The sequence below is a fragment of the Sphaeramia orbicularis genome, chromosome 24, assembly GCF_902148855.1.
Source record: "Sphaeramia orbicularis chromosome 24, fSphaOr1.1, whole genome shotgun sequence".
Taxonomy (NCBI): domain Eukaryota; kingdom Metazoa; phylum Chordata; class Actinopteri; order Kurtiformes; family Apogonidae; genus Sphaeramia; species Sphaeramia orbicularis.
The window spans coordinates 25,825,945-25,850,280 of record NC_043979.1 but is presented as its reverse complement, the minus strand read 5'-3'; the positions used below and the strand labels follow the sequence as shown (position 1 = coordinate 25,850,280).

General features: G+C 37.6%; 1 protein-coding gene across 3 annotated transcripts in view; it reads left to right on the top strand.

Annotated features, from left to right (window-relative positions):
• kcnk2b (potassium channel, subfamily K, member 2b) overlaps positions 1-22,639 on the top strand; it is a 44,910-nt gene extending 22,271 nt beyond the window's left edge. For 2 of the 3 annotated variants that reach the window (XM_030128891.1, XM_030128889.1), the window contains exons 5-7: positions 2,532-2,727; positions 5,264-5,409; positions 19,002-22,639. In XM_030128891.1, the coding sequence (XP_029984751.1) occupies positions 2,532-2,727; positions 5,264-5,409; positions 19,002-19,358 (699 nt within the window). In that variant the 3' untranslated portion in view covers positions 19,359-22,639. The remainder of the gene's footprint in view (positions 1-2,531; positions 2,728-5,263; positions 5,410-19,001) is intronic. The other variant, XM_030128890.1, reaches the window with a different exon arrangement.
• Positions 22,640-24,336: the final 1,697 nt, after the last annotated feature.

The window sequence follows — 24,336 nt, the reverse complement described above, 5'->3', positions numbered from 1 at the left end:
TTGCTGAACTGGTAAAGGTCAACAGGAGTGAGTCTGAAGTGCCTTAGAATATATTTGTCTGTAATAAGGACAGTGTATAATGTATAGCTGTTATAGGAGAACTGATTGATCAGTGGTGGTACCTATACTTAAGCACTTAAAGCAGGGGATTTTGTCCTGAGAGAAAAAACAGTTAAATGTGCAAGAATAAGCAGAATGCAGAGTTCTCTTGGGAATATACTATAAATGCAAAGACTGCATCAATGTTAGATGGAGCATATTATTAAAAGGAGAACAGTAAGATGTAAAAATAAGAGCGTTGTGTAAACAATTGTAAGGTTTGCTGTCAGTACAGTTTTTAATGTATACTGTCTATGCTGCAGTATGTTGGCTCAGGGCCATTTATTTTGACAAGTATTGTAATCTAGGAGGCATAATGGTGTGCTCTTAATAAGATGGGGATTTTCTTTTCAAGCAAAGCAGCATGCTTCAGCTGTCTTTACATGGCCTTCCCAGATGACTAACAAAGCCAGTATGGGCTGGTCAGATAAACATCAGGCATTTTTGCATCTATGACTGCATTTATATTGTAAGCCAAAGTAGCTCAAATGAAATCAGACTTGTTTTGCTTGTATATGACTTAGATGTGTTTTTATTATAACACTATGAAAAGCACTAGTCACTCATCTGATCTTAAATATTCTGATTCAGACTACTTCCATTTGTTTAGTGTAACTAACATTAATTCAGATACCGTTTAACATACTTTCTCTATTGGTTTATTGGTTACCATGCAAATCATTTTGTAAACCAAGGTTCAAGTTATTTCATCACCTTCTATGTAAGTAATAAAATAATGTGTGTAAATATGTGTGCATATGTGGTCAGATCAGATACAAGGGTTATATTTTTCAATGCTCAGTTTTACTCAGTCTGAAACCCTTTTGACATCACTCTAGATCATCACTCGTCTCAATTTCAAGCCGCCAGGAGTCAAGACGGCTATGATGGAGGGAGTCTGTGTAGGGACAACGACTTCAGTAAAATATGGGGTGACTCAGTTACAAACAAAACATCAGGAGGTGCTCTGTAACTAATCTAGATTTAAAAGCATATCTGCAGTCTAGCAATTTGCATCTTAAATGTTTGCTCATGAATTCATTGGTTTGTAGTGCATATTGACTTGCAAATTGCGAAATTCAGTTGCCTTCATGTGTACGTGTATACACCAGCATGCCACATTTAATACTTTTTTTTTTTCTTACCTTTGCACACATCTGTCTTTTGAGGACCATGACCAAAACATGCTGAAATTGGCCACATTTAAAAAAGAACACAAAAACAGTAAATATGAGTGAGTGAAGAGCAGCAGGCACTGGTGTTTGCAGACTAACACTGATTATAGCCACATAAAATGCTTAGTATGCTGAAAAAGTCTCTAAGGAGATGGAAAGCTTTCTCATAAAGAAGCCATACACAATCACTCAGTAGCAACAGGTAAATTAGTGTGTTGATTTATAGCTGCTTCAATGGCGTGCCTCTCTGGGGATAAGAAAAGTAGTTGGCAGCTGGTTCAAGCAACTGAAATAAATGAACAGTATCGTCCACTTGAATAGCTGTGCAGTGAAGATACAGGCTGCATCTGTCCCTTTGGAATATATTAATGTTAGTCTTCAGTCATTTTATTGTATTCCTGTTAGGTTTTGCTGCTGTTTCCACATTACTGTATTCTACTATACTCCAGTGCATCGCTTCGTGAAGAGACTGCATTTGACATGATAGTTATCGAGGTGTACCTGCACTTTAAGCTTCCCCTTAGAGGCACTGTGCTCTGAGCTTATGTAACCTGAAGGGAAAAGGGCACGATGAACCGTCAACCAAGTAAAAACAGCAACATCAAGAGGAAAGGCTTCACAGAAAACAGCAGCGCACACAAGATGTAATCTACTGTAATGCAAAAAAAGAGACTGCAAGGCTCAGCTCAATTTACAATTCTCTGTTATTATCAAAAGCATGAGCCGTAGATGTGAGAGGTCATGTATAATATATGCTACAAAAGTGTTATCCAGCAGTCCATATGTGGCATGTCAAATGACACCTAACCATTTGGTGGGCGTGCCATCTGACAAAGAGTAACGTCACATACCATGATACTGACAGAACAGCTTTTGTGAGAAAATCGTAAATGTAGTAGCTATCCCTCGAAAGATGTTGAAGGAAATGACTCATCACTACATGAAGCCTGTGGGAAATAGGCAGCACGCTTTCAAGTGTTAATTTCCTACACAAGTCCTATTATGCAGACTGATGCTTATGGGTTAAACTGAAAAAAAAATCATATCTGTCACATAAAAAAACAATTATTGCTTGTTAATGTCATTTGAACAGAATAGATGTTACTAGTTCTAATCAACAGCCACCCTATTGAAATTCAAATGTAGTCACAGTTCAAGTGTTTTTCCTTTTACTCCCACTGAATTCAATGAAACAGTCATCTCTGTATCTGAAATGGGTCTATTCTCTGTACCGACAATTCTTTTCTCTTCACCCAGAAGTGGAAAGTCAGCCAGACACAGATCCGTGTCATCTCCACGCTGCTCTTCATCCTGTTCGGGTGCCTCATCTTCGTGGCTCTGCCAGCCGTCATCTTCAAGCACATCGAGGGCTGGAGCACGCTTGAGTCCATCTACTTTGTCGTTATCACACTCACAACCATTGGCTTTGGAGATTTTGTTGCTGGGGAGAAAGGTCAGTTGTGTTTCTGTTGACACAGTATTTATGGGACGTCTTTCATTTCCATGTTTGCTGCTGTGTATTTATTGTGGAATTACTGCTTAGCCAGTTGGATTCAGCAGATGTGCACCATAGTGATGAGCCCCCCATAGACCAGTTTCTGTATTCAGTGTTTATGTAGCATAGCAATTTTTCAACATGAAGTATTTTTGGGACTTCTGAAGGAATTTGTCTTTAAATGTAACTTTGTCTAAGTCATTTATCACCATTTATTATAATATTATCCTTTGCATTTTGCATTTTTCAGTGGACATCGGGTATTTAATTTACTGATCACATAGATGCTCATAAAAGCTAAAAGTAAATCCAATAGTTATGATATGAAAACTGAAGAAAAAGGGACTTTTTCAGCAAAATATATTATTAAGTAAATGTCTACAACCACTAACATTTGTCAAATTACATGGGTTTTACTTTTGAATCAATGTTGACGGTGTTTTCACATTCACTATAGAGCCTCTGAACATGTCAAGGGGTGATTATCGATGATGATGAAAAGCTGAGAAACTGCGTTTTAACAGAATTATTTACATATTGATTGATAGGGTTAGTATTTCAACATCATTATTCAACATTTTAGATCAGTAGATACTTTTGGTCAGCACTAGATTTAGGTATTCAAAAGGTTCACACTCCCATCTGTTCAACAAATACAGTCACGGAAAAAAATATTAGACCATCAAAAGTCATCAGAAACAATAGTTATGCAATCAAGTACTAACTCCTGTGTGTATCATGTGACTAAAACAGACAGAAAAGAAAACATGGAATGCCTAAAAGCACAGTTTTGGCAGTACAATGCCATACATATTAATGTAAGAACTGAAGTGATTTTGGTTATTATCAAGAAAACCATGGAAAATGGCGAAATATCAGCTCTTAAATTAAACTCTTATGAGCTAATGTTGCTATTTGTTGCTATCATTATATTTGTCCAAACAAATGTACCTTTAGTTGCACCAGGCACTAAAATGAACAAGAAATTGAAGAAAACAAGGGTGGTCTAATAATTCTTTCCGCAACTGTACAAACTCATATTTACCAAAATGCTCAAATACTTGAACATTGGACTCGCAAATTTTAAAACATGTTTCTGTTTTACCATGTTTTACATCCAGTACATTTCACACTGGTGTACTGAAGTGAGTACTTTTCCACAGCAGTCTGTCTGTATAATTAGTCTTTTAATTGACTTGAGTGAGAAGAAAGAACTGCAGATATAAGGTGTGTATTCTCAAACTCCCCCTTTTTTTTCAACTCCTGCAGCTTTAATACCAGGGCATGAAAAGTACATCTCTGCCAAACTCAGGAAAAACATGAGACTGAGCATGTTTAATTGTGTGTGTGTGTTTGTTTGTGTGGGTGTAAACAACGGGGTATTACCTACCTGCCTGACAGACAACAAGGGACAGGAAGATGGTAAATATCACCAAGAGTTAGCCGCTAGATTAAATTTCCTTGAGCAGGCCTAATGATTATAGATTAGATTACACCACCTGTGCCAACCCAGGCGGTTACAGTAAACTAATCAGCCTGGACTGCTGCTAAACCGATGCTGTAACCGATGGCTATCTGTTTTCACGCTGTGCAAACTGGCTGTTCTGCTTAAACCCAGCTGACTGATCCAACAGATTCAGCTCACCATGGCAGCTAAGCCCATATATGAATGCATTAAAGCAGGGTTTGCACTTTGAGTTGACTGAGATTAATGATTTCAGGGGAAGTGAAACCAATGGACAAGATGCTTCATTTGTTAAAAAAAAACAAAAAAAACCAAACAAATCTAGTGCTGAGGTTTCTGGAAATCTCTGTACATCTTCTTACTTACATACACAGTTGTATATTTATATACAACTGTGTATATATGTACATCCAGGACATACATAATTGTACATACACAGAACATAGTTGGTTGAATTCTTTGTAGAAAATGTCCACATAATTGGACAAATAGAGAGAAAAAGAGCACTCGCTGTGAGCTTTTTTTATCCTAATGAATTTTCCTCTCTCAACTCTCACATTTTTGTGCTAACAAGTATCAGATCTGTGTGAAGAAGATGAAGAAGCTGTGTGAAGAAGATGAAGCTGCCTTTAAAAGTGGATGTGTAAAACAGAAAATAAATACACATCTTAAACAGAGGAACATCCTTCGTATGATATATTTTCACTTTATCTGCCTGATTTCTCTCTCTATTTTTCTGTTTATCTGCACAAATTAGTTATAATCAGAACCTGATCCAAAAACCCAGAGGCACTGAAAGGCTGTGCAGCAGCAAAATACAAGGCTCTTGTCTCTGTTTCAAAGGGCAGAGCTCAGTAAAGACTGGAAGTTGGAGGTTAAAGCACAGGAAGATTGAATCTTAAACCAAATACTGCCTCTAATCACTGAACCTTGTCAATACTCTTATAATACAGTTTATTAAATATCAAAAAGTAGCCCAGGCTGATGTAACAGAGGTGCATAATGTACTTTTCTGTGGTTTTGCTTCAGCTGGGGAATCAGAAAGCCCAGTGTATCTGGACTACTACAAGCCGGTGGTGTGGTTCTGGATCCTGGTGGGACTGGCGTACTTCGCTGCTGTGCTCAGTATGATCGGAGATTGGTTCCGTGTCATCTCCCAGAAAACTAAAGAGGAGGTATGTCGTGCTACATTGTACCTTACATAATAACAGAAGTGAGTGGGAGATAAGGAGGCTCTCAGCAGTGCGGGAGGAAAAAGACAATTTCACCTTAGAGGCTTGTAGACATTTCACAGAAGAGCAGTTAGAATCCTTCAGGGAGCTGAGGAATGCCTGCGTGTAGCTTAATAATAAGCTTGCTGGGGTTCATTTTCAACTTTCTAAACTGTTGTGAGCGTCCCCAAGCCTCAAGGCCAATTTATGTTTTGTTGGCTGGTAAGATCTAGGGAGGGATGAACAACACCTGGGGTAATGTTTCTGTAGTTGTTCATTATATATAGAAGAAGCTGTACTGTCTGTCTATCCATCCTGGTTCGGTTTGTTAGATTTATACTTTTTGTTACTTGTATTTATGCTCATTCTTAGGGATTCTGATAATGTAGGGTCTGATCAAGTTGTAACACATGGACACATTTTGTATTCAACAGTCTCTGTCATGTAAACAGAGTAACTTCTATGCATGTATTATACATGTTTGAGTAGGTATTTATAAGCACTTTAACATTATGTGTAACAAAATTTGAGGAGATACAATTTGTAGGTGAAAAATGTCAAATAATAATAATATGAATATGATAATAATGAATAAAAATAATAATAATATAATAAATAATAATAATGTGCTCAGCAAAACGTGGACATGAGATGGACATCAATTTTTTCAGCTTTACGCAAACATTCAAAACATGCAACCCTAACCCGACAGAAACTGATATCAAGTAGGACAAAACCTTTTAGATATTATGTTCAACTATGCTGAAAATACATTTTGGAGTAAAATATTGAAAAGTCTCTGTTTTATTGACATGAGAATGTGGTAACACGTGGACAGGTTGCCATAGTAACATGTGGATGACTCTTTACCATTGTATGCATCAACCAAAATGTATCAAAAGATCATTACTTGAAAGTTTCACTCAAATATCTGAATTCTAGTAATGTGAAAATTCAAAATTGGTGTTTTTGTGGTAACACATGGACAGGGCCTTTTAAGCAACTCACAAATGTTCAAACTCATGAATATCAATAATATTCACAAAATCATGAAAATGTAATATTTGAAACTTAATCATCTATATAATCAACAGATTAAATAAATCTTCAAATTTTTTAGATATAATTTTTAGCATCAAATTCGGCTATGGTGTATGGCTATGGTGTAAAAAGTACAATTGATGAAATTGGCCGTAACTTGTGGTATTTTAAAAAGCATAACAGGTCCATAAAATAGAGATCTTTAGCTAAAAAATGAGCCCACTTGATAAATGTGTGCAAATTTACTTTTTCATGTTGATGTTCACTTTCGCTTGATCAGACCCAGTAGTATAATAAAAAAAATAGGACTGTAATGGACCGAGTACGTAAACTGAACCCACATGCATGACCCAGAGACAGACGTAAAAGTTCACGGTGTTTATTAAACACAAAGTTCACTGACAGTTCTCTGATAATGAATATGAACAAAATCTTGAGAACACAGAATCCCGGGTTCTTCTCAGGGTTAGTAAATCGGACTGGAGACGAAAACCCACAGTCCGGATCGGTAAAGCACGTCGGGAATCCGACTAGGGAAAAGCAGAGGGAGGTCAGTGGCAGAACCAGGTCATACACGGGCAGGCAGACGGAAAGGCAACAGGACATATGGATCAGGCTAGCTCACGTACCGTTAAACAGGCGATATGGTCGAACACATATTGAGTCAGTTGGAGGCAGAAGCACAGACAGGGGATAGGCAAACAGGCGAAAAACAGAGATGGCAAACTGGGTCAAACACAGGCAGACAGACAGACAGGATCCAAAAACGCTGGTAAGTATCTCACAAGGAATATACGAACTGGCAACGAACAGGGGAAAACACAGGGCTTAAATACACAAAAGGGAGGGAAGACAGTGAGACACAGGTGGAACAAATCAGGGCGGGGACAGGTAATCACACAGGTGGACACAATTAGGGACAGGAAGCAAAGACACCAGACATGACACACGAGGAGAATTTAACAAAATAAAACAGGAAGTGACAGACAAACACACAAGACAGACAAAACCAGACTAGCATCTGGTGGCAGGCATGACAAGGACCAATGGCCCTGTAGCTTACTGGCCAAATTAAAAGCTTTGAGAAATGTATCCAGATGCCATTTATTCTCACCCAGTTATGTGTATTTAGTATATTACAGAAATAGCCCATGTTTTGGTCATATTCCAATCAAATCTGTAAAAAATTCAAATTCCAACTTGATGTCATTGATACTTACTGATTTATTGCATCAATCCACTTCCTATCTGTTATAATGGGAAAATTTTTCAAAGTCGCACCAAATCCAGAATCAGATCTGGATCGAAATAATTGCAATACCTCGTGTTGACATCATCAAAAAGAAGCTGTATACCAAGTTTGAAGTGAATCAGAACTGTAGTTTGGGAGAAAAAGATGATTGAAATGTTTTCCCCATAAGAGCCCATGATAAATTTTCCATAAGTTCCCAGATCCAGAAGAAGATCCTGATCAGCATGTGGCCATTATGTTTTGGTCATCTCCCCATCAGGGCTGGACTGTAGAAATTTACACTGGATATCATTTATATTTACTGAGTTATTGCATCGATCCACTTCCTATCGCTTGTAATGGGGAAATTTTTCAAAGTTGCACCAAATCCAGAATCAGATCCAGATCCAAATAATTTCACTAACTTTTGTTGACATCGTCATAAAGAAGCTGTATACCAAGTTTGATGTCAATCGGAATTGTAGTTTCGGAGAAGAAGACGATTGAAATTTTTGTAAAGACGACGGACACCGCATGATGACAATAACTTACAGCCTGTCGGCCGATAAGCCGGTGAGAAGCCAGTGTAGATGGTGTTGGACCATTGACCATTTCATAATGAAGACCTTCTAAGCGTGTCTGTTCATCATCATCATCATTATCATCAGACCTGCTATAGGTTATCAGTTATGAGTCGGCCTGGTGTCCTCTGCTTTTCCATCAGTCTTCTGTCCATGTTGTCCATCATTACTGTTTCCTGTCATTTTGTCTCTGGAGCAGAACCATAAAACCATTATATCTTTCCAGTAAACTGCTCAAGACAGTACTTGACTCCTCAGCTGTTAATGGGTCAAGTCAAGGATGTCTGTAACAAATGCAGCTTTTCCATTTTGTGGAGGCTGGGGACATGCGCCTCTAATGGCACTTGTTCTGTAGGGCTATATCATCTCTGTAATGGAACTGTGGAACGATGCCAGAATATAACAGAGTTTTTATTAATTACTATTTGTTAATGCAATGAAAGCAAAAAAAACCAAAAAAAAAAAACAAGACAACAAAAATTCATTAATCAGTCCCTTCAAGAAGTTAAAGCTAATTCAACAATTCCCTGTGAATTCTGTGCAATGTTATTTAATCTCCACATCTTTATTTCCTGCAAATTTGAGCAGTTTTTGTGACACCAACCACAGCAGTCCTCCATGCAAATCTGCTGAGCCATACGTTAGCAAACTCAGACCCTTGTTTTGTATCTTGTTAAGAGGATACCAAAACGTTCCTTTAATTTTTTGGTATTTTTATTTTATTACTGGTACTGAAAAGAATATGGGCCTGGCCAAGCAAAAGTGAACGTCAGGGTCAATTTCTTTTTTCTCTAAAACAGCATGAAAGACATACATCTCTAGTTTCTAAAACTGTGTTTATTTAATTTAAAATATACCTCTCATCTGTAGTATAGAGTTAGCTTTGTATATTTCTTTTTGTATATTTTGTTCATTTCAGAAGTTCTAGTAGTGCTTTAGCAGCACATGTGTTTTAACATTTTATTCTGAAACCTTTGCACAGTCCTACTTTTTCTAAATAGTCTGTGTGATATTTTTCTTATACAGACCCTTTTGCACAAAGTGTTTTGCTGCTAAATTGAACTGAGCTGCTAAACGGATTTTCATAATTCCTGTGACAGTGACAATAAAGATCTCTTCTCTTCTCTTCTCTTCTCTTCTCTTCTCTTCTCTTCTCTTCTCTTCTCTTCTCTTCTCTTCTCTTCTCTTCTCTTCTCTTCTCTTCTCTTCTCTTCTCTTCTCTTCTCTTCTCTTCTTCCATTCCATTCCATTCCATTCCATTCCATTCCATTTAAAACAGTATTTGATAGCCTGGGAATGAGAAAGGGTTAGTGGTCTCTACATCTTATCCTTCTTTTCATAACGCTTGTGATGCTATCCATAGAAAAGATTAAAACTTCCACTTTTCCATTGGATCAAATTACTCAAACAAGCGTCCTTAACTCTCTTTCACACTGTCAGAGTAATACCTCACACTGTTTTCCAGTTTACTGCACAAGATATAAATCTGAAGTGATGAATAGCCTCCTGTTTGCACCCTGTGGAGTAAATATCATCTTATACACGACCAGGATTGAATATTTGGTGTTTCCAGTGGCTGCTGCTCAGCAATAAAGTACCTTGCTGTTCTGGCAGGTTCATTATTTAAATGAAAAATGAATGTGTAAAAAAAATTAGACACACACACACACACACACACACACACACACACACACACACACACACACACACACACACACACACATATATATATATATATATATATGTATGTGTGTGTGTGTGTATATATATATATGTGTGTGTGTGTGTATGTATATATATGTGTATATGTATATGTATGTATGTATATATATGTGTGTGTATATGTATGTATGTATGTATATATATATATATATATATATATATATATATATATATATGTGTGTGTGTGTGTGTATGTATGTATGTATGTATATGTATGTTTGTATGTATTAGCAAAATCAGGTACAGTGCTGCACAAACCAGCCACATATAATCATGTTTTTTTGTCTGTAGGAGGGTAACTATATGGCAGTGTGCAGGTGAAATCCTTGCAAAGGCGTAAATACAGCTATGAATGCTGTGAGCGCTACAAGGAATTAAATCTCTATGGGAGAATGTTTGACGAAAAGTGAAAAAAAGGCAGAGAAAGCACGTACACAAGTGTGTGCAGTGAAGAGTTTCTGATCGGTGCACACATACAGACACACAACATAAATTCTAACCTGAGAGGACACCTCGGAGCTCCATAAATAAATAAAAAGCCTAGAGGCAGAGGCTTAATGCATTATGAAGGTGGGATCAATGATGGGTTCGCTCTTCTCTTCTCGGTCGCCTCTGAAGGACCATAAAAAAGATCCAGTCCAGATAAAGCACAAAGTCCTTAGACACAACAGCCAATGGGTCACACAATCATTTCTTGTTTATTACTTGGTGGTAGAGTAGACAGCTTTCTGATAATAAATGTAACAGAAAATGAAAGCATGTTTATAACGGTCAAGCTTCTATGATTAGTTTAATATGTAGCCCCTCTGATATGGCAGAAGATGGTAAAATAGTCATAAGAGTCTGTCAAATATGATGTTAATGAGTAAGAGTATTATAATTTCTCGTATGAAAATGTGATTCCATCTAGTATTAACTCTAAATAATGCGTTAAAATCCATGGCGTGAAAAATACAGTTGTGGAAAAAATCATTAGACCACCCTTGATTTCTTCAATTTCTTGTTCATTTTAATGTCTGGCACAACTAAAGGTACATTTGTTTTTGACAAATATGATAGCAACAAAAAGAGTTTAATTTCAGAGTTGATATCTAACCATTTTTCATGGTTTTCTTGATTATAACCAAAATCACTTCAGTTCTTACATCAATATCTATGGCATTGTACTGCCAAAAACAGTGCTTTTAGGCATTCCATATTTTCTTTTCTGTCTGTTTTAGTCACATGACACACACAGGAGTTAGTACTTGATTGCATAACCATTGTTTTTTGATGACTTTTGATGGTCTAATAATTATTTCCGTGACTGTATCATCACCTAGTTGAAATCTGTTCCAAAATCAGTCCACTCTCATTCTACTTGATATTTTTAATCTCCACATCTACAGTTGAAATGTAAGATCGATTCACATTCACCAGTACAAATAATAGATGAAGGTTCTTTCATGGTCGTGGCTAATTGAAGAACAGCCAGCACATGTGGAGGAACGCTAAAGGGAAAAGCAGCGTCTGAACAGAGTAATAGCCATGGCATTTATGTTCATAAGAATGAACTCCATAAATTATTGGTCACCTGTTAACCTTGAGGTTGTCAGTTCTATTAACCTGTCCTCGTTCTGACACCAGTGAACATTTCCAAAAATACCTTTTATACCTGTTAGATTGCTCGTAATGTTTAATGATGTAACAGCAGCTACCTTTTTCTAATTATATTTATGTTCTACATGGATGTCACAATTTTTCAACTACACATTATTACCTTTCTAACATGGAGGTTATCAGAGAGATCAGTCACGATTATCTGCTATAGTTGTCCGTAACTAAGTGAGATTATGTGAGACTGCTTGACTGATTTTTGTCGAAGTTTGTGGAAGTGTTGGGCTCAGGCCAAGGACAAAGCCTTAAAAAATGTTTTGGAGCAGAACAATAAAAAGACGCAGACCTTGGACATTTTTAATTTTCTTTCATCAAGCTTTTTATTTTCTTAAACATCGGCTAAGCCCCAGTGTGTGCGCTTGTGTACTTAGTGTTTTCCATTACTTAGCTGTCTCACATGACAAGCGTGACTTTTATGGCAGTTCCCAAATGAATTTTTTTCTCTATTAAGTCTCTAAATATAGCATTTTTTTCCACTTAAAATCAACTATTTTCCTATGTTTAATTGACTGATCATGTATGTTCATAAAAGCTAAAAGTAAAGTCACAGGTTATGGTATCAAAACACAAAAAACTGAAGAAAACCTGACTTTTTCAGTAAAATATATCATTAATTGAACATAAACCAAGTGTGTCCATCCACTATCACTGATCCAACTCCGTGGGTTTTACTGGAGAATCAATGTTGTAGAAGATGGCGGTGTTTCCACGTTTACTATGGAGCCTCTGAACGTCTAAATGGGTCATATCTGATGACCATGAAAAAAGATCTGCATCTGCAATCTGCATTTTACACCAATTATTTACATGTACTGATAGGATTAGTGGATAAAGAGTTCATAACAGTAGATGCTTTTGGTTGGTGGTAGATATTTGGGTCTTTATGGGTTAAACCACTGAAGAATATTGCTGGTGAATATCATAGACATGTGAACAGATCTGCCTCAACAACCCTCAAGTCAGCTGATGGTGTCATCAGTGACTCAGTTTGTCAAATCACCAATAGCTAGTTTGAGAACATTATGTAATATAGTGTATTTTACTTTTTATTTGTGAATTGTAGCCCACCTGTTACAACAAACTGCAGTTTTATGATCACCTTTTCCCTGGTTAATCCTATCTCGATAATCTGTGTTTTCTTTCCTTATTAGTGGTGACACTAGAACCTGTAAACAACAGGACCGCTCCAGGAAAGGCTTTGCTGTTTCAATGCCATGAAATAAAATCAAATACCTTAAGTAGAGCTGCAGTAAATAAATCTATCCTCATATTTTAAGACAGTACAAAGTATATCCAGCTACAAAAAAATGAAGTTAGAAAGGACGAGCTGTTCCTATTTGAACTGATACAGTCACGGAAAAAATTATTAGACCATCAAAAGTCATCAAAAAACAATGGTTATGCAATCAAGTACTAACTCTTGTGTGTATCGTGTGACTAAAACAGACAGAAAAGAAAACATGGAATGCCTAAAAGCACTGTTTTTGTCAGTACAATGCCATAGATATTGATGTAAGAACTGAAGTGATTTTGGTTATTATCAAGAAAACATAGAAAATGGTGAGATATCAGCTCTGAAATTAAACTCTTATGAGCTATTTTTGTTGTTAACATTATATTTGTTCAAACAAATGTACCTTTAGTTGTACCAGGCATTACAATGAACAAGAAATTGAAGAAAACAAGGGTGGTCTGATAATTTTTTCCGTGACCGTGTACTGTTGTGTCTCAGTGCATTGGTCTGGTTGCAGAGTGGAGCACTGCAATCAGTAGCAAATTACAGCTTGGTCTGAACCAGGCTTTACTCTCACTCCTAGGTTCTTCAGTGTCACTCTGCTGGTCCTCTACCACTGAACATTATGAAACACACACAATGACACTGTTAGAAATGCAATTAAGTAAAAAAACAACAACAAAAAAAAGAAATTACCTACTCCCATTATGACACAGACTTCAACACAAACTTCATGAGCACTCACAAATCTTCTGTAATGAACTTTTAAAAAAACAAACAGTGCCCCAACTAAGAAGTTAGAAGTAGTACATTTGTTACTGTAACAGTCTGTTAAACCAATACTGGCCTCATGCTGGAAGATAAGCAATTTTGGGCCTGATTTATTCCTCCCTTCAATCTGCATCTAATTCAAAGCTGTTGGAACCTGATTTTCAGCAGAGTTTATCAGGTAATGTGAATCTTAACTCTCTCAAATAGCTTAAAGGCAGATCTGAGCTGTTATTTAGGAGTTAAAACCAGAGTGATTACATGAATACTTTCAGTCAGAACCTCAACAACAGCCTAAAAGGGCACATGTCACCCCCTTACTCATTGAGTTACACTGGCTACCCATAGCTGCCCGCATCAAATTCAAATCTTTAATCCTAGCCTACAAAATTCTCCGTGGGTCTGCTCCTGTCTACTTAGGTGCACTAATAAAAGCTTATGTTGCCCCACGACCACTCCGCTCGTCTGGGGAACGTAGTCTGGTGGTCCCCAGACCTTGTACAAGACAATCCAGGCTCTTTTCATGGGTCGTTCCATGTTGGTGGAACGCTCTACCAAGTGCTACAAGAACAGAGTCATCCCTGCCTATCTTCAAGAAGCTCCTGAAGACCCAGCTCTTCCGAGAGCACCTCCTGTCCTAGCACTTTCAAACATTCCATTTTAAATATTCTAATAAGGTTTTTCCCAGGACAACCACAGATTCTTTCACGATTATCTCTGGACCTGCTGCGGTGGTCCGGCCTCTTCCCTGCCCTCATCATCACCACTCACTTATCCTCAACCGCCTCCATGTGTCTCCCCCTACTCCCCCCTTCTCCCCCTCTCCCCCAGTCCCTATCTCTATTGCTCTCTCTTTTTCCCCTTCTCTACTCTCTCTCTTTAACCCCAACTGGTCAAGGCAGACGGCCATCCTTCAGGAGTCTGGGTCTGCTCGAGGTTTCTGCCTGTTAAAGGGAAGTTTTTTCCTCGCCACTGTCACCAGTCACAAGTGTTTGCTCCTGGAGGATTCTGTTGGGTTTCTGTAAATTGACTTAGAGTCTGGTTTTGACCAACTCTATATATAAAATGTCAAGAGATAACTTTCTTGTGATCTGGCGCTATATAAATAAAATTTGATTGATTGAGTGATTTAATTGGTTTTCCCCTGTAAGTCGCTTTGGAAAAAAGCGTCTGCCAAATGCGTAAGCATAAACATAAACATAAACAGTGTAAATTATAGCTCCTCAGGCTACTTATACTAACATATTTTAACAGATTACATATTATAATGGGTTGGTATTTTCCCTGCATGTTTGCCGCCTCTCTAGACCCACTACTTCCTCATTAAGACTCTTTTTGTCTTTGGCTTTTTTCACTCTAAAGTATCACTCACTCCAGCAAATTTTTGTCAACACCTGCATGACGTTTTGCACCAGTAATATCCTGCAGTCCATGATGTGCTGTTTTTTCTTGTGCGTTTGAGATTAGAGAAATCTCCTCAAGTGTTTGCCGCAACCAGGCTTCAAAATCCTCCAGTGTATTTGCATAACTAGTGACAGCAGCTGACAAAAGGGAAGAAAAAGGATGAAAAATAAGTCAAAATTTGGGTTTTGTTTGTGGTTTAATATAATATGGAATTTGAAGATGAAATGAATATTATAGTGACCTCTGTGTGATTTTCTAGTTTTAATTAGGTGAAAGGAGAAAGCATGCATATACTAACACCTCTAAATGAACACATTTTGTGTTATTTATTTAACCTTTACTCCTAATTTACCTTTTTATTTATTTATTTATTTAGTGGAAGACCAAAGTTAAAAAGGTTTAAAAATGACCACAGACAAAAAAGAAAAAGATATGAAAAATAGAACTATGGTAATTAAAACAGGCGAGAGACTATAGATACTTTCAGTGTAGTGGCAGTGGCAGATTTTTTTTTTTTTAGCAAAGCTTTGAACTCCTCTAGAGAAACAAATTCATGAAGCTGCAGAGTCTTCTAAAGGTTGAAATAGAAAAAGCTGTTCAACCAAGTCCTGAGCAAATCCTGGGAACCCTGTAGAGCAGACATCTAGAAGAGAAAGGCGTTTAACAGCTGCTGGTGTGTGATAGGAGATAACTCAGATGTTTATGGTTTGTAAATAAAAATATAGCAAACTGATTCCACCTCAGTCTGTCCAACTATAACTGCTATCTCGGTTTAATGCTGCCTAAGACAAATGTGAAACGTTTTACAGCAATACAAACAACCCCAAAAAGCTTTTTCCCTCATTCTACAACATTAAAGGGCTCAGCCAGACCTTTCTCAAGGACATCATTAAAGCAGAGTTGTAGAGATAGGTCTGGTTGTGCAGGACTACCTTTGGCTTAGGCAGAAGAGTGCATTTAAATAATGTCTCCAAGGTAACACTTAAGAACGTGATCTGCACAAGCCTTTTCCAAACTGCCACATTAAGGCCGTATTTAATAATAAAAATCCAGCTTAACCTTTAGCTTCTTCGTCAAATGCTATATATAATTTCAAAGAAAGCATTTTCATATACAGGTGTGAAAGTTCATCGCCAGTGTATGTGTGTGAGAATGAGATAAATTGGTGTAGACTGACTTAGATCTTTTGGTTTGGGCATGGTAGGAATATTAATAATTCCTGTGAGGTTTAAGGAGTCACACAGTCCCTAGTACCATGGGAATCAGAGGAGAACCTGTGTATAAAACATCAGGAAAAAGAACATGAAAATCTATTTTTAAGTTCACTTGAATTTATCCATAGACTGTCTATAAATAGTGGACACAGGGACCAAGATGTCATTTGTTTCTGAAATGCCGTTCAGAAGCCAGTCGCTTGTAATTTTGACTGTTCACTGTGTTGACTTTTTGTACTTATTCAAGCTGTGATGAGAAATATTTAAAAGATGGACCACAGTAGTTTTAGTAGGGAGTTCTAATAAAAATGAATGACACTAGAATGAGTCCTGGTTAGAAATAAGTTATCAACTTAGTTAGCATTTGAGGGTTCTTTGGAGTCAGTCCCAGTGGTCGTCAGTGATATTCTAACTATGATACTTATTCGTCAGTGGCATTTTTTGGGCTGAAGTCCTCACCTTGTTTGTTTCTGCAGTTATATTACTATAAAGTATTTCATTATATGTCTCCATAACACGTTCATAATATTACAATGAATACATTATCTATTAATGTGCATAAGTAAGATTTAATCATGTAGCACATTTGACAAACAATGGTCACAAAGTGCTTCACAATAAAACTAGAGTTGTTGAATAAATAATAAAACAATAGAAATACAATAAAAACTGTTAAATATATGATAAAATAATAGAGCTGAAATGATTAATCGACTCAAAGTGATAAAAAAAAATTCATTCAACCACAGTTCTCCTGAATCAAAACTTTGTTTCCTTCATTTCTCTGCTGTTAAACATTGGTTCCACTGCTGTGTTTCACACGGACGCTTATCGTGATGCACAAAGAAGCTTCAATTCAGGAAAACTGCAATAGAATATTTCCCTTCAATCAATTAGAGTCGATCAGTCAAATTGTGAATTTTTGCATTTGCTTCAAGCACCTAATCGATTAATCGGTTGCAGCTTTATAAAATACAGAGTGAAATATGATCTGAGCAGATCAGGCTGTTTATTTGAAGTAGAATAAATGTGGCCTTATACAGAGATTAAGAATCTTTATTTGTCAGCATATATTTTACATGGAAACATACAACACACACCAAAGCGGAACCTCTGCATTTAACCCATCACTAGCTGAACATGTCGCTCGGAGCAATAGACTGCCATGTGCAGTGCCTAGGGAGCCAATGGGGAGTTAAGTGCCTTGCTCAAAGTTACATCAGCCAACAATTTCTCTGCCTACATCTACTCAGCCAGTTTGGTCCTACACATACATGATGGCTGCCTAGAAAACTGCAGAAGAGGAACTAAGAGGTGTTCAAATAGCTTGGTAAGAGCACATAGTTGTCTACAGGATCATGAGTTGTTGAGGAGGTACGATCCAAGATCTACTGTTCTAGGTGCAGAGGTTTAAGAGGACGCATTAGAATACCGAAAGAAACCACTTCAGCTTCTCATCCAGGATTGTGTGGGCACTGATAAACCAACAGCAAGCGAGGCTGAGGGTCTGATTTTGGCTCCGGGCAACTCACATGGGTCTACAACACAGCAACATTGACCTCAACACACTTTTGGATTGTTGAAAGAAGCCATGCACCTCTTGAACGAAAGAGGAAAACTCCATTTAGTAGGCAGAGAACCTCCATTATGATAAGAATAAGCCTCTTCAATCCAGTACATGCTGTTGTCTCATGGTTTTAGCAGCAATTTGTGTTTTTATATAAAGACAAAAAGGAATCAAGTGTGTGTTTTATGTAAGTGGATGTAAAAGTAATTTTCTGGGTTATAAGTAAAAACACAAATTTAACATAAGATGTACTTTATTGATCCCCCAAGGGGGAAATTCAAATATACAGCAGCACAAGACAATAAACATCAAATACAAAGAAAAATAAAGAGAAGATGAAAAATATAAAACAAAATTGGTAAAGTGACTGAATGACATAAATAGAAATAATAATGGTAAACAAGTGGTGCCAGGCACAACAAACCCCGCCCCTCACACGTATTGTAGCTTATTTTGGCATGGATCCAGCTGATGTCATCATGTCTATGTGTGTTGTGATGTAAGCATATTAATTACCTCTATATATGTGGCAAGTTTGAAGTACATTGAAACAAAATTGATGTTTTTATAGACATTTGAAATTTCAACCATTATAAGTAAATGGGAGAAGAAGAACAGTTAAAAAAAATTCATTAAAAAATTACAACTTTGACCAACTTTTCCCAAAATGTAACTGCATCTATTGTGGGTCACTGGCAATCTATAAACCAAATTTGGTATGAATTCAACCAGTAGTTTTGGTGCTACAGACGTGAAATTTCACCCATTATAGGTAAATGAGGAAAAAAAAGATTTAAAAAAAAATAATGAAAATTGGAACTTACCCCTTGCCTCCCCTGTAGGGGGTGGGGTAATAAAGTAACAAGTGTGCAGTAGGTGATACTGACAAATGCAAAAGTCTGTTCAGAGCAGGATGTACTTTAAGCCAAGCTGCTCTTGTACAAAGGAGCATCTGAAACGTTCAGTCCTGCACCTGGGTGGGATTATCTGCAAGATGAATGAGTGAAACTGAGAGCTCAAAGCTAAAATGCAGATTCAACTAGCAGCCATTTGGATCTGTGCATCACCCAGCTCACTGCAGCCAGAAAACATGCTGTATTCTATAGTGTGGATGAATCTTTTGTCTGTCTTTCTGCAGGTTGGGGAGTTTCGAGCTCATGCAGCTGAGTGGACCGCCAACGTGTCAGCAGAGTTCAAAGAGACCCGGCGGCGGCTTAGTGTTGACATCTATGACAAGTTCCAGCGTGCCGCGTCCATTAAACGCAAGCTGTCATCTGAGCTGGGTATCAACGCGTCCGTCAACCAGGAAATGACTCCGGGCAAGAGGACGCTGTCGGTCAACCTGGGCGAGGAAAGAGAGACTTATCCCAACTTGACTCTGTCCCTCAGTCCCACCTCAGGGACACTGAGCAGGAACGGCAGCCTGTACCTGAACGGCCTCAGCCCAGAGTACGCAGACCGCCGGGAGATTCCTATTATTGAAAGTCTTAATTAAGAAGCATGATTAAAAAGAATATTGTGGATCCTTTTTGACCTAGAGGACATAACCTACACAGACTGGCACACACACTTGTATTTACTGACTGAATATCTGTGAAACAGTTCCTCTGTGCATTCAACATTTGGACTGGAGTGACTCAAACACATGTCATCCATCAAGGTCCTCAGTGTTATGTACACTCCTACATGAAAAAAACTTTCATTCTACAAGTCCGTCCAACCCCCTTTCTTATGTCTGTGCCAACATGATCGACAACTGTGCAAGTGATGGAGTCGAATCAGAGAAAAACTCTGGGCTGAGACTGGATTCTATCAGAGGCATGAGTTTAACAAACTTTTTTCATACAGAGAAAGAAAACAAACAAAAAAAAGCCCATATTGAGGTAGCAACATTCAGAATATCAGAATATTCATACACGCTCATATGCCTGAAACACAAGCATTCGTCAACCATAGAAAGCAATAGATGTATCTGTGCTTTTCTCCGGAGGCCTTGAAATCTGCATCAGATAAAAAAGGATCCTCTTCTCTAAAAAGCTGGCCATCAACAAGAAACATCACCTGCTGATGAGGCAGCATTTCTGTGCTTTCCATAATAGAGAAGTATTTAAAGGAATGTGTCTTTTTCTTTCAGTTTACAGGTCTTCATGGATCAATACGCCTTGCATTTGCTAGTATTCTGCCCTCACTACAGAGACGAATGTTTTTGTTCTTTCATGACTGACTTTCAGCTTTCGCCCTAAGGAATAATCCACTTGTGCCTTACTGAATCTACAACAAACAGACGCTGATGCATGTAAGATTGAGCAACGCTGTGTTTGTCCACACATACATGTTACATATGAGCACAGTAGTGGTAGAAAAGCAGAGAGTATGAAGATGATACAAATGGAAGAAGATGTGGACACTTTATGTATGGCATGTGAGTGGTTCGGAAAATGCCACCTTTCTGTCTGCAGAATTTAGGCTCCTGTCATTTTCTCAGAGAGTTACATTAGAGACTCACAGATCATACCCCATTATCCCCACATACCAAAGTAATGATCCTACTTTTCTGACAGTAGATCAGAGAGAGAGAAAGAGAGATAGCAGTCTTCAGTCTAAGAAAGGATCAGAAGTGTTTGGTCTCATTTCTAAGTCTTGTTTTGTCTTCATTAGCTTTCATTAGTCTTCTTCTGTGGTATGTACAGTACTGTACTGGAGCAGTGAACCTCTGAGGCTGACAGGCATTATCTCTACCTTACTGCTGTTCATGACGCTGCAACACTTACCTTCAGACAGGGGATTTTTCCTCAGATAATGGTGATGAGATCAGTTTCATCTTGCCTGTGGTGTGTGTACACATTCAGAGCCCTCTAAAGTCTTTACATTTCTGCAGCAACTACCTTTTCAATATTTTATAAGTTGCAACACAAAGAAGGATTCAGATAAAAGCCTCTATGTGGATCATTTGATGTTGATTAATTCATAAGAAATATGATCATTTCAGATCTCAAATTGGCCCATTTTTAAAAATACGGACAGTTTTTTATGCCACTTATACAAATGCACTTGTGCATTTGGATGGATGGAAGGCAGGTTCACATTATTGTGTCTTATGTTATTATTCAATGCTTTTATCCAGCAAGATATGCTTAAAATTCTCACCATAATTCATAGTGCTATTTACAGTTTGTAGCATTACAGAAGACATTTACACTTCAGAGTGTCTTGTTGTTTTCCTCTTTATACAGTTGTCTGCTACACCAAATGTTTGATTTATGATCTGGAAAATGTCTTGTGTTTGTAAGTCATGACATTTGTAATTGTTACAGTGCATTTCAGGGCACCTCAGCACTGAGGTGGTTTTACAAATTTAACATATTTCTTAGCCATACAAGTAGACAGTGTAAATGAGTTACAGTTTTGCCTTTTTTTTGGGAATGGAAAGAGAGATGTTCTGCATAAATCAGTACTCACTCAAGAGTGATTTATGCAGTGTGTGAGTGACTGTACCAAGGCCATCAGCTGTCATGTGTAATACAAGTCAAAGAGGAGTCACAATATGATGGTGAAGAAAATAGTATGAATAAGAATAACTCTTTCAACCAAGTGGCTTTGGAATATATCATTATATTCTTGTTCTTAAAAGCAATCACTAGCAACAAAACAGTTACTGTATGTCTCGATGACTTGCAATACACTAAAAAGATAGACTACTGGGACACTGATGCTGAGCTGAGAGGCTGAGCATTTGTGCAATGACTCCAAGCAAAGCCACTGTAAGTCCTGTTGCTTTTTCCCAGTCAGTCATGTGATTGACAGCCACTGAGGGGAGCTGTCAGTGTGGAAGAAAATCAAGGAGTGCTGTCGATGAAGCATTACATAATATGTCAGGCCACATAAGGCCACATGTATGGAAACGTGTTCATGAATGTCTTTACATGTGCGTGCATGCATGAATGTGGTCGTGTATTGACTGTATGCGTGGGTTTGTAAGAAGTCATTTAGTTTCCACCCACACAAACCTTTTCACACAACAGCATCTTGTCTTTTACCCAGGGTGACAGTTTTTAATTAAGTCTGTGGCTTGCATCAAAATCCCAGCTCAAGCATGTTGAATGTATCTATTCATTCATGACGACATAGATGAGCCTCATTATGAATGTAAGCACATTCATGATTTAACATAGTGTTTTATGGATGAAAGAGGAGTTTAATTAGCTCAGTGGGTGTGCTGTTAAAATAACAGCCCTCATTTATTACAAAAAAAAAAAAAAAAAAAATGTGTTGCCATATAAACATGGTTCTTTAACAATCATAGACATAATGATCATAATGGTAGATAGCAGTGTTACCATATGATTTAATAAAATTATAATAAAATGTGCATCAGTGTTCAAGATCCATTTTTCATGAATCAAACTTTGGGCTAAATTTGGTCGTCTGTTCAAAATGTATGCATAAGCATCTGCTGCTCAAATTAGGCCCATTCTGTCTTGCTGTGAGAATTGATTTTCTAAATTCCAAAATAAATAATTCTGCAAAAAGATGCTAATATACTGTACATGGAAAGGGTCATGAACATAAATGCACATTAAAAAAAATCAACAGGTTTTGCATGCTACTTTAAGTGTTACTTCCAGTGTTTATAACTCAGATGTGTCTAAAATCCCAGACTTTGGTTTTAATAACACTATGACAACCATGTGTTTACAGTATTTTAATGTGGGTATGTCATCTCAAGTCATGACAAACTTTTCAAAGGTTTAGAATAAAACATTTATATGCAAAAAAACAGCAAATGTAAGTGTTGCTTATTATATTCGGTATTCAGCATTGTTTTTAATGTTTGACTAAACTCTACCTGTATTTTAGTGTTGTTTTTTTATGGAAAACAAAATTTAGGTAACTTACAAGAATCAAATATCAGTCTTCCACCTGTCAGTCCTGCACACTAACCACTAAACCACAGACTAGTCATGCCTCGACATTACCTATGTACCCAAAATGTCATTTGGTGAGGAGACTAAATGGATGTGTAACAGGCTCAGTTAGACAAAACTTTGTTACTTGTGACATTTGGAGCCTGAAAGCATCTGTATCTCATTCAAGACCACTTCATCCAATCACATGTAGATGGCAAAATGAAATTGATTTTTATTAATCATGGACCACCATTTTAATAAATTAGCACCTCGAGAAAATAGGTTAATGTCAACTGTTCAACAGAAGTTCTAGGAGACATGTACAGACATCATTTGGCTGATGTAAGTGCATTCAGTTAAAAACATAGTAGATATTTATTTTTTATTCTGGACACAACTAATGTGTTAAAATGCTCTTCTCCATTAAATAAATGAGGACAGAGTCAATGCATCCCCAATGGATGCTGGTATTGATATTCTAAAATACAATTCAGTGCCATTATTTCAATCAGAAGAGGGTTTCTAGACAACAGACGGCATGATTTCTGTTTTGTATTCAGTGTAAACGCCTGAAGCTGTAGTGTTGCGAATAATTTCACCATGAGAAACATATTTTCCATGAAGAATTTGAAACTGTTATTTGTCCTGCACATTTGATCCAGATAAACAGCCTGTACCTGGCTGTTTTGTGCTGTGGTGTGCAGCTCAATAATTATGGATACAGTGGTGTTGTAATCACATGAACACAACGGTGCTGCTTTATAATGGATCAGGCCAGGAAAACAGGTTTAAGTCACAAGTTACAAAATGTTCCTCATGTCTCACAAGCCCAGGGTGAACTACAAGGTCCACCATTCATGCACTTTTGCAGATGACACCTCAATATACAGTAACTGGTGTCTTCTGAGGAGGTTTTTTATTTGTACTGTTTATACCATGAACTGACTTCTCTACAGTTAACCCTAAAGTGGACAAACAGCTCAAATGAAACACGCCACCTGTACTATTTATAGTTTAAACAAAATCCATAACGGTCACTCAATCACAGACTGTGGCCCTTAATGGAACCTGACAGCTCTCTTAATGACATGGCATAGGCTGGAAGGTGATGCGCAATGTCAGTCTGTATCTAAGCAGACAGAACCATAAGCACATCCGGAGATGCAGCGTTAACACCAAGAGGACATGACCCTTAACTGAGTGTCCTTCCAAGAAGCAGAGTCAGTATGATTCACAGCTGTTAGATCACTGCAGACGGCCTTTATATAGACACAGAAAACACAATAAAACAAAATATCTGTGATAAATGCAATAATGACCATATCAGGCCTCTCAACAGAAATCACTGAATTTATGCAAAAAAAATCACTTCAAAAATAAACATAACGTGCGCAATTGAAAACCTTTAGCCTTCAGTGCACGCCAAATTTTTGCACATACAGACGGACAGATGAACAGATGATGTGCTGGACATGCACCCCCTACTCACAAACCTCAATCCAGACCTCAATACATAAATGTATAACGCGACAGACCTGTATGTGGAGGACATGTCGATAAAGCTGT